The 20,434-nt window shown below is 46.8% G+C and overlaps 1 protein-coding gene across 1 annotated transcript in view; it reads right to left on the bottom strand.

The window, feature by feature from the left end:
* Window positions 1-4,636: 4,636 nt before the first annotated feature.
* LOC311124996 (uncharacterized protein) overlaps window positions 4,637-20,434 on the bottom strand; it is a gene marked incomplete at its 5' end in the record, with an annotated part of 26,721 nt that continues 10,923 nt past the window's right edge. Inside the window, 6 exons of the mRNA XM_084199084.1 lie at window positions 4,637-5,293; window positions 5,397-5,511; window positions 12,312-12,491; window positions 12,629-12,877; window positions 13,148-13,696; window positions 15,254-15,568. Coding sequence (XP_084055210.1) covers window positions 4,761-5,293; window positions 5,397-5,511; window positions 12,312-12,491; window positions 12,629-12,877; window positions 13,148-13,696; window positions 15,254-15,568 — 1,941 coding nt within the window. The 3' untranslated portion in view covers window positions 4,637-4,760. The remainder of the gene's footprint in view (window positions 5,294-5,396; window positions 5,512-12,311; window positions 12,492-12,628; window positions 12,878-13,147; window positions 13,697-15,253; window positions 15,569-20,434) is intronic.

Genomic DNA, 20,434 nt, shown 5'->3' with positions numbered 1-20,434 from the left:
ATTAATTTCTAAAACATTATTCCACTTTGACATTATGGAGTATTGTGTGTAGGCCAGTGACACAAAATCTCAATTTAATCAATTTTAAATTCAGGCTGTGTAACAACAAAATGTGGAAAAATTCAAGGGGTGTGAATACTTTCTGAAGGCACTGTATTATAGACCGTTCAGACTTCAGTAGGGGACGTTGTTGGGCATCTCCTTTAGCATACGCATCAGATTCATCTACTGGGTTGTTATCAATCTAAATAAATACCATCTAAAAAATATATATTGCTTGATTGAATGCAGTCATGTCTTAAGAATATTTTGTTACTTATTTTGAATAGTTGTATATTTAGAAGTACATAAAATGCATGTAAGGATATGTTTTATATTATAACCAATCAGCGTTCAGGATTAGACGTTATATAATATTCTACAAAGGCCTACTGAAACATGTAGCATATTTTCGTTTCCCATACAATAAAAACATGACAATGTAATACATTTGATAAATAGTATTTATAGATGTGATTAGTAATAGAGTTATAGTAAGTAATACAGTCCAGTAACAGCTTCTTTTTACAAAGTAAAACGTAAAAGAGAATTATATCAACCCGCAAGGCTCACGGTCATATTATTTGCTGTAAACATGAGTGCCAAAGCTTGATAAATAGTGCAGAAACAATTGTAAAGGATGAATTACATAAATAAATATCGGTGAAAAGATATGAAAACAAGAGTCATTTATTGATTGTATGGGACCCTGTATTGTGGCCTTAACCGTGTTTTAACTCATGAATCAATCTCATGAATAATGCTTCAGTTCGGCTGGCGCTGAACTCTGCTAGCCAAACCCAACGAGTGTTCTAGAATACTCCCTTAAGAAGACCTTAAAAGACCTTCGCTTGAAAAATTTGAAAAGAGCGGCAATAGTACTGTTTGTCCATTTTGAGACGCCGTAGCCAGTATACACTTCCTCAAAATAGTCTGAATTAATTACGATAACTCAAGAAATCTTGGGAGCCCCCCCCCCCCCAACCAAATCTTGCTCAGGGCCCCCAAAAGGCAAGAGCCGGCCCTGCTTTGGCTGCCTCCTCTGTCTCAGGTAGGCCTGTTCTGGTTCTTCTTCCTCCTCTGTCTTAGGTAGGCCTGTTCTGGTTCTTCCTCCTCTGTCTCAGGTAGGCCTGTTCTGGTTCTTCTTCCTCCTCTGTCTCAGGTAGGCCTGTTCTGGTTCTTCTTCCTCCTCTGTCTCAGGTAGGCCTGTTCTGGTTCTTCTCCCTCCTCTGTCTCAGGTAGGCCTGTTCTGGTTCTTCTTCCTCCTCTGTCTCAGGTAGGCCTGTTCTGGTTCTTCCTCCTCTGTCTCAGGTAGGCCTGTTCTGGTTCTTCTTCCTCCTCTGTCTCAGGTAGGTCTGTTCTGGTTCTTCTTCCTCCAGGCTCGGCCATCTGAGGCTCAAAGTCAGCATCAGATGAAGACCCTACAATGTCATCAGCATGTTTGATTCCAGGCTTAATATCCAATCCTTCATTAGACTCCAGCTCATCGAAATGCTGTAACATCTGCAATGCTGTCAGCGTCCATTCGTTTGGTTCGGCTTGCCATTGTGAACTACAGATGTTGTACATTGTACTCAGGGTCTGATTTGATTCTCTCTGAGGGGAGATTACATACCCTTTCCAGCCTTTCTTATAAAATAAGTAGACCACCCACAACACCCACAATTCTTCATCATCATTACACCATTGTTCTAAATAAATATCACCCTCCTCATCGTTCAGTTCATTCAAATGTAATTGTAAAGTAACGTGCCCCATTATCCGTTTCCATCGCCCGTTCATCCATTGGCATCATTCAACCAGTGAGGAGAGAGACACATTATCACCTGGGTACCGACGTCTTACAGCGCATTTGTCTTGGACCCTTAAGATAGTACATTCTTTTTACATGTTTAGTCATTTAGCAGACGCTCTTATCCAGAGCGACTTACAGTTAGTGAATACATATTTTTTTATACTGGCCCCCCGTGGGAATCGAACCCACAACCCTGGCGTTGCAAACACCATGCTTTATCAACTGAGCTACATCCCTGCCGGCCATTCCCTCCCCTACCCTGGACGACGCTGGGCCAATTGTGCACCGCCCATGAGTCTCCCGGTCGCGGCCGGCTGCGACAGAGCCTGGATTCGAACCATGATCTCTAGTGGCACAGTTAGCACTGCGATGCAGTGCCTTAGACCACTGCGCCACTCAGGAAATGAGTACTAGGTGTGGAAACATTGCTTTCACCTGTCCAGTTCTCTCAAGTAGTTGAGATGAAGGAGAGGAGACAAGGAGAGGAGACAAGGAGAGGAAGTCCATGTAGAATGTTGATATGCCCCCCAGGAGTTGTTGATGTCCTGAGATGTCTGTCTGTTTAGTGCTGTATGCTTGATGTCCTCCTAATATTCTATATTTCTTAATTCCATTGTTTTCCTTTTTAGATCTGTGTGTATTGTTGTGTATTGTTAGATATTACTGCACTGAGCTAGGAACACAAGCATTTTACTACACCCTCCATAGCATCTGCTAAATATGTGTATGTGACCAATAAAATAGATTTGCTGAACCCTTATTGGGAGGTGGTTAACTAGTCAGTATATTCCACTGATTCATATGGATACCAGTCCATACATTGGCTGTAAAAGTGGATAAAACCTGACAAGCGTATAACTGTAGCTATGTGGTCTTTACTTGAGTGTGTTTCAGCAGGGTGAGGTCAGAGAGGGTGAGGTCAGTCAGTATTTTTCTGAACTCATAAAATCCTTTACACAATCTGATGGGATGAATGTTCAACCCCATTTAAATAACCATAAGGTCTATATAGTACCTTTAAGTTAAGACCTCACAGATCTGTTCATGGCAAAGCAGTTCATTTAATGATATTAATTGATTCTTAAAGAATATAACTTTTAAATCATGAGCCTCATCTTGAGGAGTCACCTGTGACAGTATTCATAAAGAGTAGGAGTACTGATCTGGGATCAGTTTTGCCTTTTAGATCATAATGAAACAGATTAGATGGACAGGGGGGACCTGATCCTAGATCAGCACTCCTCCTCTGGGAAACTGCATGTATGAAACCGAACACATAGTCGTAGTCTAGTTACAGCAGGTGTTTACTGCCATCTAGTGGAAGATACCAATAAAACACTTTTATCAGGGTGTGGAGACGGCTGAGATGAAACAGAACATGGAATAGCCTTCATTTCTCAGAACAAAGAATAGACTGACAAGTTTTAGAAGAAAGTTATTTGTTTCTGGCCATTTTGAGGCTGTAATCGAACCTACAATTGCTGATGCTCCAGATACTCAACTAGTCTCAAGAAGGCCAGTTTTATTGCTTCTTCAATCAGCACAACAGTTTTCAGCTGTGCTAACATAATTGCAAAGGGTTTTCTAATGATCAATTAGCCTTTTAAAATGATAAACTTGGATTAGCAAACACAACGTGCCATTGGAACACAGGACTGATGGTTGTTGATAATGGGCCTCTGTACGCCTATGTAGATATTCCATTAAAAATCAGCCGTTTCCAGCTACAATAGCCATTTACAACATTAACAATGTCTACACTGTATTTCTGATCAATTTGATGTTATTTTAATGGACAAAAAAATTGCTTTTCTTTCGAAAACAAGGACATTTCAAAGTGACCCCAAACTTTTGAACGGTAGTGTATATCAGAACAAATAGCAGCAGGAATGGTTATACAGCTAGAGACACAATACTGTTAAAATATATATATCAGAAAAAATAGCAGCAGGAATGATTATACAGTTAGAGACACAATACTGTTAAAATATATATCAGAACAAATAGCAGCAGGAATGATTATACAGCTAGAGACAGAATACTGTTAAAATATATATCAGTATATTATGGAAACTAGTTATTGCAGGTAAATACAATTATTATAATAAAATCAGTAAGGTACACATTTGCACTAAATGATCATGAATGGGCAATCTGTTGGGTAAAACCCACTGCAGTAGTTATTTTATGGTAACCAGCTGTCAATAGTTATTTGCTACATATGAATATGCATAAAGGAGCCAAAGGCACCTTGATTACATAGATCACACAGAAGAGAGGTTAATATGTTCATTAAATTATGTTTTCTAGGTGGAAGGTTTACCCTGTGTGTGAGATTACAATGTATCAGCTGATGATTAGGATTGTTAGATGAACCCACTAAGTTCCTGATGAACTCAACTGGTGAGCCTCTTTAGCAGCTAGTTCCATGGACACACTGATTTCAATGTCCTTTGCCAAGGTCAGATGACTTTCAGTCAACAGTCTCTTTTGTGTAGCTTCACTCCGTAGCCCACATACTAGTCTGTCTCTAATGATGTCATTTAGAACAGCATTAAACTCAGTGTTCTGGTAGTTTCTTTAATGCAGCAGCAAACATTGTTACTGATTCTCCCTCTTCCTGATGTCTCCTGTGGAACCTGAACCTTTCAGCATTAATTAGTGGTTCTGGTGAAAAATGTCCTTTAAGTACACCAAGAAGCCCAATAACAACAAGATCAATGATTTATAAATGAAACCAGTTTTTACAACACAGTGTGGTGATTGATTATATTAATGAATGTCTCTAGTTGACAATGTCTGTCAACTTCAATGGTGTTTATTCATGAATATTTACAATCATATGTTTACACACTAGAGAGATATTCTACATTGTTGCTCCAGTGTGTCTTACTGAACATGACCATGATCAGAGTGAAACATCATGTTATGTTTGACACAGGGACACTGAGGTGCCCTCATACCAAACATAAAACCCTGGATAGAGGGGCTCAGTGAATGTGGAGTGGAATGTGTACAGGTGGGTCAGTGTGTCAGAGGAGACTCTGTAGAAGGACAGAGTGCCGGCTGGCCAGTCCAGATACACTCCTACTCTGTGGGAGCTGGAGGAGGGGACGTCTATGGTAGTGGACTCATTATTGTGCCTGAAAATGTTTTTAGGGCAGAACAGACTCCAGGACTTGTCATTGTATCCAAGCCCACAGTCTCTATGCTTACCTATCCTGCTGATTCCTTTATATGTCACTCCTATGTAAGAATCGCTTCCACTCCACTCTGCCTCCCAGTAACAGCGCCCAGTCAGACCCTCTCTACAAAGCACATTTCCACGGTCCATAAATCTCTCTGGGTGATCAGGATACGGCTGCTTCATCATCCTCCTACATGTCACCTTTCTGTTCTCCTCAGACAGAGATAGATATCTGTATGCTGTGTTTGGGTCCAGTGTGAGATCACAGGCATCTGATGGATGAAACCAGACACAATATTAGAAATCATCATCATTCACATTAGAACGTTAACTCACTTAATTTAGGGCCTGATCCCGACGTAGGAATGTACCCACTTCTCAGTATTTGGTATTCAGACTTCTCTGCAGGTGTGGCTACCTCTGAATAAACGTCATCCAACAGCTGAAAACCCTCCCACTTGCTGGCCAACAGATTTTCTCGTGGAGTTTTCATTCAATGGGGTTTTTAGCGCATTTATCTTCGGCCATCCCTTTAAATACAGTGTACCTTTCAGTTAGAATGTTGTCGACAGATTCAATAGAATATATGGAGAGAATATGGAATATATATATAATATATTATTCCCATCTACATGATGTATTGAGAACCCAGCTGGCTTTATGGACGGGGACAGTATATCCGGAGAGAGCCATGATTCCGTGAAACAGTCAAAAGTTTGGACACTCCTACTCATTCAAGGGTTTTTCTTTATTTTGACTATTTTCGACATTGTAGAATAACAGTGAAGATATCAAAACTATGAAATAACACATATGGAATCATGTAGTAACCAAAAAAGTGTTAAACAAATCAAAATATATTTTATATTTGAGATTCTTCAAAGTAGCCACCCTTTGCCTTGATGACAGCTTTGCACACTCTTGGCATTCTCTCAACCAGCTTCATGAGGTAGTCATCTGGAATGCATTTCAATTAACAGGTGTGCCTTCTTAAAAGTGAATTTGTGGAATTTCTTTCCTTCTTAATGCGTTTGAGCCAATCAGTTGTGTTGTGACAAGGTAGGGGTGGTATACAGAAGATAGCCCTATTTGGTAAAATACCAAGTCCATGTTATGGCAAGAATAGCAAACATAAGCAAAGAGTAACAAAAGTCCATTACTTTAAGATATGAAGGTCAGTCAATCCGGAAAATGTCAAGAACTTCAAAAGGTTCTTCCAGTGCAGTTGCAAAATCCATCAAGCGCTATGATCTGGCTTTCATGAGGACCGCCAAAGGAAAGACCCAGAGTTACCTCTGCTGCAGAGGATAAGTTCATTAGAGTTACCAGCCAACTTTTGACTGGTACTGTACAATCGCCCACCTGAGCTGCATCAACCCACCCTCCAACCCCTCCTGGGACCACCCCAACCCACCCCCAACCCCTCCTGGGACCACCCCAACCCCGCCTGGGACCACCCCAACCCACCCTCCAACCCCTCCTGGGACCACCCCAACCCACCCTTCAACCCCTCCTGGGACCACCCCAACCCACCCTCCAACCCCTAATGGAATCACCCCAACCCACCCAACCTGATCTCCATGAAGTTAAATACAAAATTAAGTTGTGATACAATCTGTAAGGCACACACTTGCATGAACATGTTAGTGAATGGGCAATCTGTTGGGTAAAAAACACACTTTTATGATTTCAGCTACAGATAACCAGCTGTTTATTGTTGTTTGGCTAGCCCCATGGAACCTAGCAGTGGATAGTTCTAAATAAATTATATCTATAAAAGTTCTGATCCAATGAGGTGTGGTGGTTGCCATCTTAGTTCCAAACCTGACAACATTATATGTCTTTGCTGTAATGACAGTGGTGAATTATCATTCAGTAATAACAGTTTGGGGAACAAGGTATGAGGATACCTCTTTCCAAAAACATGTCCTCCTGGTCACTCCCAGTACATATGATTAAAGGAGCCCAAGGCACCTTGATTACATAGATCACACAGAGGAGCGGTTGTGATTTTTATTAAATTATGTTTTCTAGGTGGAAGGTATACCCTGAGTATGAGATTAAAATGTATCAACTGGTGATTAGGATTGTTAGATGAACCCACTAAATTCCTGATGAACATATTCAAACCGTTCTGTATATGAGATCCACTGCTCAATACTTTCATTAAACTGTCCAACGTTTCCAACAATTACGGACATCACTCACTTCAATATTGTCCTCAACCACGGCAATGGTTTCCTCAGTCACGTGATCTTCATTCACTTCACTCACAGAAGTTTCATCCTAAATTAGCTCATTTAGCAGTTTTAATTAAAAGGTTTGTCTTCACAGTTGAATAAATGTCCTTTCCTTTAATCACTGTATGTTCCTCCCTTTTAATCACGTTGTTTTCCTGCTACGTCCGTCTCTATCAGAACTCAGGATAAGACCCAGATGCAGACAGTTCGAATCACAGATGTTGATTAACAAAACAGGGGGCAGGCAGACGATAGGTCAACGCTACCAGCTAGCAGTACTATAGCAACTAAATACAATATAATTTTAGCCAGCTACATTCGTTCGCAGCGACGCCGTTTTTCAAACAAAGTCAACACAGCAGCCATTGCTAGCTAGCCAACACTACCAGCTAGCAGTACTGTAGCAGCTAAATACAATATCTTTGTGCTAGCTAGCCAACGTTTAATTATTGCTGCGTTATGAAAGGAACTAGACACGGACACGAATTATCTGTTTTGTGTGTTAACACACTATTGGTAGTTTGTTGTAACCAAGTATTGGTGCTAAACCGTGTGTTATTGGATGCTAGCATGCTAGTTAGCTATGTCGTCATAGTTAGCTAGCTGAATAAACTAAGTTGAGTCTATTCCTTGAAACATTGAACCGCTGTAGTTTACAACAATTCTAATTTCTAAAGTGGAAGTTGGGAGAGTTTTATTCGGGTGTTTCAGTGAAACAATTATAGTTTCTGAGGTGGAAGTTGGGAGAGTTATATTTGGGAGTTGTGGTGAGGGAGGCCCCGCTCTCTCCTTTCCCAGATGTTTTGTTCATTTCATTCCGATCTCCTCTGCATTATTGTAGCCATTTGCTACAGCCTGTCAACTATGCCTCTGCCTATCCCTGCTCTCTCCTCTCCGCACAGGCTACACAAACGCCTCACACCGCGTGGCTGCTGCCTCTCTAACCTGGTGGTCCCTGCACGCACCACACACCTGGAGTTCCAGGTCTCAGGCAGCCTCTGGAACTGCCATTCTGCTGCCAACAAGGCTGACTTCATCCCAGCCTATGCTACCCTCCAGTCCCTCGACTTCCTGGCGCTGACGGAAACATGGATTACCACTGAAAACACTGCTACTCCTACTGCTCTCTCCTCGTCTGACCATGTGTTCTCGCATACCCCGAGAGCATCTGGTCAGAGGGGTGGTGGCACAGGAATCCTCATCTCTCCCAAGTGGACATTCTCAATTTTTCCCCTAGCCCATCTGTCTATCTCCTCATTTGAATTCCATGCTGTCACAGTCACTAGCCCATTTAAGCTTAATATCCTTGTCATCTATCGCCCTCCAGGTTCCCTTGGAGAGTTCATCAATGAGCTTGACGCCTTGATAAGTTCCTTTCCTGAGGATGGCTCACCCCTCATAGTTTTGGGGGATTTCAACCTCCCTACGTCTACATTTGACTCATTTCTCTCTGCCTCCTTCTTTCCACTCCTCTCCTCTTTTGACCTCACCCTCTCACCGTCCCCCCCTACTCACAAGGCAGGCAATACGCTTGACCTCATCTTTACTAGATGCTGCTCTTCTACTAATCTCACTGCAACTCCCCTCCATGTCTCCGACCACTACTTTGTATCCTTTTCTCTCTCGCTCTCCTCCAACACTACTCACTCTGCCCCTACACAGATGGTAATGCGCCGCCGCAACCTTCGCTCTCTCTCTCCCACTACTCTCTCCTCTTCCATCCTATCATCTCTTCCCTCTGCTCAATCCTTCTCCCTCCAATCTCCTGATTCTGCCTCCTCAACCCTCCTCTCCTCCCTTTCTGCATCCTTTGACTCTCTGTGTCCCCTATCCTCTCGGCCGGCTCGGTCCTCCCCTCCAGCTCCGTGGCTTGATGACTCATTGCGAGCTCACAGAACAGAGCTCCGGGCAGCTGAGCGGAAATGGAAGAAAACTAGACTCCCTGCGGACCTGGCATCTTTTCACTCCCTCCTCTCTACATTTTCTTCATCTGTTTCTGCTGCTAAGGCCACTTTCTACCACTCTAAATTCCAAGCATCTGCCTCTAACCCTAGGAAGCTCTTTGCCACATTCTCCTCCCTGCTGAATCCTCCTCCCCCCCCCCCCCCCCTCTCTGTGGATGACTTCGTCAACCACTTTGAAAAGAAGGTTGACGACATCCGATCCTCGTTTGTTAAGTCTAATGACACTACTGGTCCTGCTCACACTGCCCTACCCTATGCTTTGACTTCTTTCTCCCCTCTCTCTCCAGATAAAATCTCGCGACTTGTGACTGCAGGCCGCCCAACAACCTGCCCGCTTGACCCCATCCCCTCCTCTCTTCTCCAGACCATCTCCGGTGACCTTCTCCCCTACCTCACCTCGCTGATCAACTCATCCTTGACCGCTGGATATGTCCCTTCCGTCTTCAAGAGAGCGAGAGTTGCACCCCTTCTCAAAAAACCAACACTCGATCCCTCTGATGTCAACAACTACAGACCAGTATCCCTTCTTTCTTTTCTTTCCAAAACTATTGAGCGCGCCGTCTTTAGCCAACTCTCTTGCTATCTCTCTCAGAATGACCTTCTTGATCCAAACCAGTCAGGTTTCAGGACTGGTCATTCAACTGAGACTGCTCTTCTCTGTGTCACGGAGGCTCTCCGCACTGCTAAAGCTAACTCTCTCTCCTCTGCTCTTGTCCTTCTAGACCTGTCTGCTGCCTTTGATACTGTGAACCATCAGATCCTCCTCTCAACCCTCTCCGAGCTGGGCATCTCCGGCGCGGCTCACTCTTGGATTGCGTCCTACCTGACCGGTCGCTCCTACCAAGTGGCGTGGCGAGAAGCTGTCTCCGCACCACGTGCTCTCACCACTGGTGTCCCCCAGGGCTCAGTTCTAGGCCCTCTCCTATTCTCGCTATACACCAAGTCACTTGGCTCTGTCATATCCTCACATGGCCTCTCCTATCATTGCTACGCTGACGATACACAACTAATCTTCTCCTTTCCCCCTTCTGATAACCAGGTGGCGAATCGCATCTCTGCATGTCTGGCAGACATATCAGTATGGATGACGGATCACCACCTCAAGCTGAACCTTGGCAAGACGGAGCTGCTCTTCTTCCCGGGGAAGGACTGCCCGTTCCATGATCTCGCCATCACGGTTGACAACTCCGTTGTGTCCTCCTCCCAGAGTGCGAAGAGCCTTGGCGTGACCCTGGACAACACCATGTCTTTCTCCGCTAACATCAAGGCGGTGACCCGATCCTGCAGGTTCATGCTCTACAACATTCGGAGAGTACGACCCTGCCTTACACAGGAAGCGGCACAGGTCCTAATCCAGGCACTTGTCATCTCCCGTCTGGATTACTGCAACTCGCTGTTGGCTGGGCTCCCTGCCTGTGCCATTAAACCCCTACAACTCATCCAGAATGCCGCAGCCCGTCTGTTGTTCAACCTTCCCAAGTTCTCTCACGTCACCCCGCTCCTCCGCACACTCCACTGGCTTCCAGTTGAAGCTCGCATCTGTTACAAGACCATGGTGCTTGCCTATGGAGCTGTGAGGGGAACGGCACCTCCGTACCTTCAGGCTCTGATCAGTCCCTACACCCAAACGAGGGCATTGCGTTCATCCACCTCTAGTCTGCTGGCTCCCCTTCCTCTGCGGAAGTATAGTTCCCGCTCAGCCCAGTCAAAACTGTTCGCTGCTCTGGCTCCCCAATGGTGGAACAAGCTCCCTCACGACGCCAGGACAGCGGAGTCACTCACCACCTTCCGGAGACATTTGAAACCCCACCTCTTTAAGGAATAGGATAAAGTAATCCTTCTACCCCCCCCCCCCCCCCCCCTAAAAATAAATAAATTGTAAAGTGGTTATCCCACTGGCTATAGGGTGAATGCACCAATTTGTAAGTCGCTCTGGATAAGAGCGTCTGCTAAATGACGTGAATGTAAATGTAATGTAAATGTCAAGGGCAGGCAGAGGTCGGTAATCCAGGGCAGAGTCAGTAAGGTACAGAACGGCAGGTAGGTTCAGGGTCAGGGCAGGCAGAGTGGTCAACACCGTAAAAACTAGAAAAACTGGGGCTAGAGAGAAACAGGAGTATGAGAAAGAGGAGACAGAAGGCTGTGAGACAGAGGTTTAATCATTGATACATGAAAAGTGAATACGGAGGGTGCGGGGCAACAGAAGACGAACAGCAGAGGGGCTATGGATCTAAAAGATAGGGATAGGGCCGATAAAAAACGGGGGCAACGTTTGTGGGACTTCACCCGAAGGGGCAGATACCAAGTGGACAGCCATACCCTCTGCCCAAGACGATAACGGGGAGCCGGGGTCCGGTGGCGCTCCGTCTGTCGTCGATACCTGGAGGTGGTCTTGAGAAGAGCAGACCGGACTCTCTTCCAGGTACGGCGACAGCGGCGGACGAACATCTGGGCCGAGGGTATGTTGACCTCTTCTTCTTGCTCAGGGAAGAGCGGGGGCTGATAACCCATCGAACACTCGAAGGCGAGAGACCAGGGGCTGAGTAGGGGAGGGTGTTGCGTGCGTATTTTACCCACACGAGTTGCTGGTGGAGGACAGGCTGGCCGACGACCCAATGAAGGTGCAGAATGCCTTCCAGAACCGGGATGAGAACTGAGGACCACGGTCGGAGACCGTGTCCACCGGAAGATCATGGATCCGGAAGACGTGGTGCTACATGAGCCGGGCTGTCTCCTTGGCAGAGGGTAGCTTGGGGAGGGGAATGAAATGGGTGGCTTTGGAAAACCTGTCCACCACCGTGAGGATAGTGGTGTTGCCATCAGACAGAGGGAGACCAGTGACGAAGTCCAGGGATATATGTGACCAGGGACGGTGAGGGACAGGAAGAGGTTGAAGGAGGCCAGCCAGAGCTTGCTGAGGAGTCTTATTCTGTGCACAGACAGTTCAGGCGGCGATGAAAGTGGAGACGTCAGGGACCATGGTGTGGAGACGTGGAGACGTCAGGGACCACCAAAAGTGTTGTCACACAAAGGCCAGGGACCGACGGGAGCCAGGCAAGCCTGGAGGAATGAGCCCATTCAAAGACCAGGGAGCGGGCAGCGTCGGGGTCCGGCTGGGAACGCAGAGCCTCAGGGACCTGGTTCTCTATTCCCCAGATGAGTGTAGCCAACAGACACAAGGTAGGAAGGATGGTCTCAGGGTCCGAGGGTGTAGCAGCGGGGCTATAGCAGCGTGAAAGCGCATCCGGCTTAACATTCTTGGACCCCTGGCGGTAGGAGATGGTAAAGTTAAACCGGGTGAACAGCAGGGCCCATCGAGCTTGCCTGGAGTTGAGACACTTGGCGGTGCGGAGATATTCCAGGTTCTTGTGATCCGCCTCCACTCCTCCAATGCCATATTCACCGTGAGTAGTTCTCGATTCCCCACATCATAATTCCTCTCCATGGAGTTAAGACGATGGGAGAAGAAGGCGCAGGGATGGAGCTTAAGGTCCAGGGCAGAACGCTGGGACAGGACTCCGACATCCGAAGCGTCTACCTCCACCACGAACTGACGGGACGGGTCCGGATGGATTAATATGGGAGCTATGGTGAAGCTGTGTTTAAGGTCCAGGAACGCCCGGTCAGCAGCTGGGGACCACGTGAACAGGACCTTGGGAGAGGTCAGTGCTGAAAGGGGGGAATTCAGGGTGCTGTAACCAGGGTGCTGTAACCAGGGTGATGTAACCAGGGTGCTGTAACCCCAGATAAAACTGCGATAGAAATGAGCAAATCCTAAGAAGCGTTGCAGCTGCACTCTGGATGTGGGTTGGGGCCAATCCACCACTGCTCTCACCTTTCCGGGATCCATCTGCACATTACCAGCAGCGATGATTTATCCAAGGAAGGAGATGGTGGAGCGATGGAATTCGCATTTTCCTGCTTTGTCAATAAAGCTGGTTCTCCAGGAGCCGCTGGAAGACCTGTGGACGTGGAGAACGTGTTCTTGAGCTGAGCGGGAAAAGACGAGGATGTCGTCGAGGTAGACAAACACGAACCGGTTCAACATGTCGCGGAGAATGTCGTTAACCAGGGCCTGGAACACAGAAGGAGCGTTGGTCAGACTGAATGGCATCACCAGGTATTCGTAGTGTCCGCTAGCAGTGTTGAAGGCTGTCTTCCACTCGTCACCTTCCCGTATCCGCAGCAGATGGTAGAAGTTCCGCAGCTCTAACTTAGAGAAAATAGTGGCCCCCTGGAGTGGCTTGAATGCCGAGGCGATTAGTGGTAGCGGGTAGCGGTTCTTAACCGTGATGTCATTAAGGCCTCGGTAGTTGATGCACGGACACAGGGTTTTGTCCCTCTTCTCCAAAAAGAAGAAACCTGCGCCGGTGGGAGAGGCAGAAGGACGGATACACCCTGCAGCCAGGAAGTCCTCGATGTACGTCTCCATAGCCTTGGTCTCCGGACCCGACAGTGAATACAGCCGTCCCTGGGGTGGTGTAGTGCCCGGGAGAAGGTCAATCCCGCAGTCATATTTTCGATGCGAAGCGAAGTGGCCCGGACCTTGCTGAAAACCTCCCGGAGGTCCTGGTACTCCGCAGGAATGACGGAGAGGTCCGAGGCTTCTTCCGAGCACACAGGAAGATGTCCGGGGCAGGCGGCGCCGACTTCAGGCAATGGGTGTGGCAGAACGGGCTCCAGCCCATGATAGCACCAGCAGTTGTTGTGGAAAATAATCACTTTACTTTATTAAAAATCTAAGTTCTTCCAGAGTTTTTGTAGAATCAAGATTTGACTTTATTTCAATTCAACAAAGCCCGTGCTGTTCTGCAGAGTAGCCCACTTTTCTCTCTCTCTCTTCCCCAGCTATACAGTCCCATTCACATCTCTTCTAGCTCAAAATCCCTCCCTCTTCAGTTTCCCGCTCTCTATCACTCCGCCCACTTCCTTTGTCTACAAAGGCGGCTAAATTCGACTTTCATTCAGTTCAGAATCAATAGTAATACAATCAATCAATCCCTTATCTTGCAAAAACACTTATGTTTAGTTTAAACTCTGTTCAACCCCGGCTCTCCCGGGCTTGACCTGAAGACTGATTGTTGGACATGACAGGTCCATACTTAATCTTTCAAACATACACAAACCCCACCCCATCATGCTGTAATCAATCAAGACGATAGCCAAGGAGAGACAAAGATTTAGCCTGAACTCTGTTCAACCCTGGCCGCTCTTTCCACTTTGTTTGAGGAGAGAGGCAAAAGGCCACAGTCTGGTTTCAGTCTCTGATGAAGTAGGACAGCCATGGATTTAAGTAAGAACGAGCAATTCGACCCGAGGTCAGATTCCCACTTCACACACACACAGTGAAATGACCCAATTAAGTTATTGCCTAGCAACAGAGAATTCTAACTATATTTTCGTGATTAACTCAGTTTTATCTCATAGTCCACTAAAAAATCTACCTCACAGTTCAGTTGATAAGGGAATTGTGTCGCTGGAGCCAAGAAAACCCCAATACCACGGGAACCTGAGGAGACTTGATGAGCTGCATTCCCTGACACTCGCGGGTTGATAGGAGGATTAGTGTGGGTGACTCTGCCTATAGAGTGCCCATCCAGCTCTCTAAGGTCCATGGGAATGGAGAGGGGCTGAGTGGGGATGCCCAGATCTGACACCAGGGTAGCGTCCATGAAACTCTCATCGGCCCCAGAGGTCTGATTCCGGGGACTTCTGGGATTCCTCGGATGCGAGGTGGGATCATTGGGCGAGTGGGACCGGAATCAGACCTCTTCTCCCTCCTACATTCCCATAGCTGCCCATCGATCCGGATGGTCAAGGCAATGAGTGAGTCGAGATCCGTAGGCAGCTCCCGGACTGTGAACTCGTCTTTAACCTCCTCCAATAATCCATGAAAGAACGTGTCGAACAGGGATTCAGGTTCCAGGCACTCTCGGAAGCCAATGTGCGGAAATCAACTTCATAGTCCGCTACACTGCGGGAGTCTTGACGAAGCTGGAGTAACTTCCGGGCAGCCTCTCTCCCAAACCTTTTTCACCTCAGCCACAAACTCCTCCATACTGAAGCACACGGCAGATTGCTGTTCCCACACCACCGTAGCCCAGGCGAGAGCCTTCCCGGACATTATGAGGTGCGCTATCTTCGAGCAGTCCGAGGGGAAGGACGAGGGCTGCAGCTCGAAGATGTGGAAACACTGGGAGAGAAATGCCCGACAGGTTCCTGACTCTCCAGCGAAGCGTTGCGGAGGAGGTAAGCGAGGTTTTCGGGAATCCGGGGTGGCCTGGAGAGTCGCGCTGCTGACAGCGGAGTTACTGAGGGGCTGGAAGGTTACTGTCATGGCCGGCTGCCTAACAGATAATCAGCGGAATTGCTCCAGCAATGTTTTCAAGACACGGTCATGGCGTTCCGCCAAGGTCTGGAATCCTTCCATAAGACCTCAAAGTAACTTCTCGTGCCTCCCAATGGTGGCTCCTTGGGAGGAGACGGCGTGGCGGAGCTGGTCCGAGTCTGCTGGGTCAGTCATGGCCAGTTCGCACAATCAGAACTCAGGATAAGACCCAGATGCAGACCGTTCGAATCACAGATGTTTCATAACAAAACAGGGGGCAGGCAGACGACAGGTCAAGGGTGTGTGTGTGTCCCCAGTGTTTGTGTCCAGTGTGTGTGTGTGTCCAGTGTGTGTGTGTGTCCAGTGTGTATGTGTGTCCAGTGTGTGTTGTGTGTCCAGTGTGAGTGTGTCCAGTGTGTGTGTCAAGAGTTTGTGTGTTTGTGTCCAGTATATGAGTTCGGTATATGTGTGTATGTGTGTGTTTCCAGTGTGTGTGTCCAGTGTGTCTGTGTGTTTCCAGTGTGTGTATGTGTCCAGTGTGTGTGTATGTGTGTGTGTCTGTGTGTGTGTGTGTGTGTGTGTGTGTTCAGTCAGTGTGTGTGTGTGTCGAGTGTGTCTGTGTCCAGTGTGTGTGTGTGTTTCCAGTGTGTGTGTGTGTGTGTGTGTGTGTGTCCAGTCAGTGTGTGTGTCCAGTGTGTGTGTGTGTGTGTGTGTGTGTGTGTGTGTTTCCAGTGTGTGTGTGTGTGTGTGTGTGTGTCCAGTGTGTGTGTGTTTGTCCAGTGTGCGTGTGTGTCCAGTGTGTGTGTATGGGTGTGTGTATGGGTGTGTTTTCAGTGTGTGTGTGTGTCCAGTGTGTACGTGTGTGTGTGTGTTCAGTGTGTGTGTCCAGTGTCTGTGCGTGTGTGTGTGTGTATGAGTGTGTGTGTCCTGTGTGTGTGTGTGTGTGTGTGTGTGTGTGTGTGTTCAGTGTGTGTGTCCAGTGTGTGTGTGTGTTTAGTGTGTGTGTGTTCAGTGTGTTTGTGTCCAGTGTGTGTGTGTGTCCAGTGTGTATGTGTGTCCGTGTGTCCAGTGTGTGTGTGTGTCCAGTGTGTGTGTGTGTGTGTGTCAGTGTTTCCATGGTTATTATTTACAGGGACACTGAGGAGTCAACATCATAAACCCCACCTGAACCCCAGGTGTTCAGGTGGGTCAGTGTGTCAGAGGAGACTCTGTAGAAGGACAGAGTGCCGGCTGGCCAGTCTAGATACACTCCTATTCTGTGGGAGCTGGAGGAGGGGACGTCTATGGTAGTGGACTTATTATTGTGCCAGGCAGAGTAACTGTTGTCAGAGCAGATCAGACTCCAGGACTTGTCATTGTGTCCAAGCCAACAGTCACTACCCCTTCCTCTCCTGCTGATTCCTTTATATGCCACTCCTATATCAACCCTGCTCCCACTCCACTCTATAATGTATGGTAATATAAAATGCACTTATTCCCATTAATTAACACACACACATCCTGAACACACACACACACACACACACACACTGAACACACACACACACACACACACACACACAAACACACACACACACACACTGAACACACACACACACATCCTGAACATACACACACACACAGGACACACACACACACACACACACACACACACACACACACAAACACACACACACACACTGAACACACACACACACACATCCTGAACATACACACACACACAGGACACACACACACACACACACACACACACACAAACACACACACACACACTGAACACACACACACACATCCTGAACATACACACACACACAGGACACACACACACACATCCTGAACACACACACACACCCTGAACACACACACACACACACACACCTGTATGCATGCAAGCATGAACACACACCCACACACAAACACACATTTCTAATGTAACAGGAATACGCCACACACATTCACAGACACACACATTGTCAAAGCAACTCTTTGTAAACTTTGGTGTCCCTGATTTCTGCTTCTGTAGAACTACAGTTAATATTTACAGTTTTTTACAATCACTTTGTCACTAATTTCAGAACCTTCACGTAATTTTTCAAAACTCTAGACACAAAACTCACAACCAATGATCAAAATGCAAATTTTTCTAAACTCTAACACTTTTTTTCAATTGCTTGGATACAATACACATAACACTAAGATCATTTGTTCATTTAACAAAAATCACCTGTTCAATATGACACAACTTAACATCAAAGTACTACTATTTCAAAAGGCAATTCACACATTACATTTCAGATGAGTGTCTATTCATTTCATTACAATTATTGTAGATGCTAAGCTACAGGACTGTTTTGCTAGCACAGACTGGAACATGTTCCGGGATTCTTCAGACAGCATTGAGGAGTACACCACATCAGTCACTGGCTTCATCAATAAGTGCATCGATGATGTCGTCCCCACAGTGACCGTACGTACATACCCCAACCAGAAGCCATGGATTACAGGAAACATCCGCACTGAGCTAAAGGGTAGAGCTGCCGCTTTCAAGGAACGGGACTCTAACCCGGACGCTTATAAGAAATCCCGCTATGACCTCCGACGAATCATCAAACAGGCAAAGAGTCAATACAGGTCTAAGATTGAATCATACTACACTGGCTCTGACGCTCGTCGGATGTGGCAGGGCTTGAAAACTATTACAGACTACAAAGGGAAGCACAGCCGCGAGCTGCCCAGTGACACAAGCCTACCAGACGAGCTAAACCACTTCTATGCTCGCTTCGAGGCAAGCAACACTGAAGCATGCACGAGAGCACCAGCTGTTCCGGACGACTATGTGATCACGCTCTCCGTAGCCGATGTGAGTAAGACTTTTAAGCAGGTCAACATTCACAAGGCCGCAGGGCCAGACGGATTACCAGGACGTGTACTCCGAGCATGTGCTGACCAACTGGCAAGTGTCTTCACTGACATTTTCAACATGTCCCTGACTGAGTCTGTAATACCAACATGTTTCAAGCAGACCACCATAGTCCCCGTGCCCAAGAACTCTAAGATAACCTGCCTAAATGACTACCGACCCGTAGCACTGACGTCTGTAGCCATGAAGTGCTTTGAAAGACTGGTCATGGCTCACATCAACAGCATAATCCCAGAAACCCTAGACCCACTCCAATTTGCATACCGCCCCAACAGATCCACAGATGATGCAATCTCTATGGCACTCCACACTGCCCTTTCCCACCTGGACAAGAGGAACACCTACGTGAGAATGCTATTCATTGACTACAGCTCAGCATTCAACACCATAGTGCCCTCTAAGCTCATCACTAAGCTAAGGATCCTGGGACTAAACACCTCCCTCTGCAACTGGATCCTGGACTTCCTGACGGGCCGCCCCCAGGTGGTAAGGGTAGGTAACAACACATCTGCCACACTGATCCTCAACACGGGGGCCCCTCAGGGGTGCGTGCTCAGTCCCCTCCTGTACTCTCTGTTCACCCATGACTGCATGGCCAGGCACGACTCCAACATCATCATTAAGTTTGCCGACGACACAACAGTGGTAGGCCTGATCACCGACAACGATGAGACAGCCTATAGGGAGGAGGTCAGAGATCTGGCCGTGTGGTGCCAGGACAACAACCTCTCCCTCAACGTGACCAAGACAAAGGAGATGATTGTGGACTACAGGAAAAAAAAGAGGACTGAGCACGCCCCCATTCTCATCGACGGGGCTGTAGTGGAACAGGTTGAGAGCTTCAAGTTCCTTGGTGTCCACATCACCAACGAACTATCATGGTCCAAACACACCAAGACAGTCGTGAAGAGGGCACGACAAAGCCTATTCCCCCTCAGGAGACTAAAAAGATTTGGCATGGGTCCTCAGATCCTCAAAAAATTCTACAGCTGCACCATCGAGAGCATCCTGACTGGTTGCATCACCGCCTGGTATGGCAACTGCTTGGCCTCTGACCGCAAGGCACTACAGAGGGTAGTGCGTACGGCCCAGTACATCACTGGGGCAAAGCTCCCTGCCATCCAGGACCTCTATACCAGGCGGTGTCAGAGGAAGGCCCTCAAAATTGTCAAAGACTCCAGCCACCCTAGTCATAGACTGTTCTCTCTGCTACCGCACGGCAAGCGGTACCGGAGTGCCAAGTCTAGGTCCAAAAGACTTCTCAACAGCTTCTACCCCCAAGCCATAAGACTCCTGAACAGCTAATCATGGCTACCCGGACTATTTGCACTGCCCCCCCACCCCATCCTTTTTACGCTGCTGCTACTCTGTTAAGTATTTATGCATAGTCACTTTAACTCTACCCACATGTACATATTACCTCAACTACCTCAACTAGCCGGTGCCCCCGCACATTGACTATGCAACGGTACCCCCCTGTATATATAGCCTCCCTACTGTCACTTTATTTTACTGTATATATAGCCTCCCTACTGTCACTTTATTTTACTTCTGCTCTTTTTTTCTCAACACTTTTTTGTTGTTGTTTTATTCTTACTTTTTTGTTTAAAATAAATGCACTGTTGGTTAAGGGCTGTAAGTAAGCATTTCACTGTAATGTCTGCACCTGTTGTATTCGGCGCATGTGACCAATAACATTTGATTTGATTTGATTTGATCCAACTATCAATTGATACAACTGCTCAAAATGATAATTAACTGTTGCATTACTCTTAATGCATAGTTGTATGGAAACAGACAAACAATATGCCATGTTTAGATCATGAAAGTTTCAAGATAACGAGATTCATTGTGACCAATTAGCGTGGAGCATGAACCAATTAGACTACATTATTTATGGATGTAATATTTCATCATCATTCTTTATCAGACACCGTTTCTATGGTCCCATGTACCACCTT

This window comes from Coregonus lavaretus (genome assembly GCF_964263955.1).
Source record: "Coregonus lavaretus genome assembly, contig: HAP1_SCAFFOLD_790, whole genome shotgun sequence".
NCBI lineage: Eukaryota > Metazoa > Chordata > Actinopteri > Salmoniformes > Salmonidae > Coregonus > Coregonus lavaretus.
Note: the sequence above shows the minus strand (reverse complement) of the source record. Positions and strands in the feature narration are given on the sequence as shown.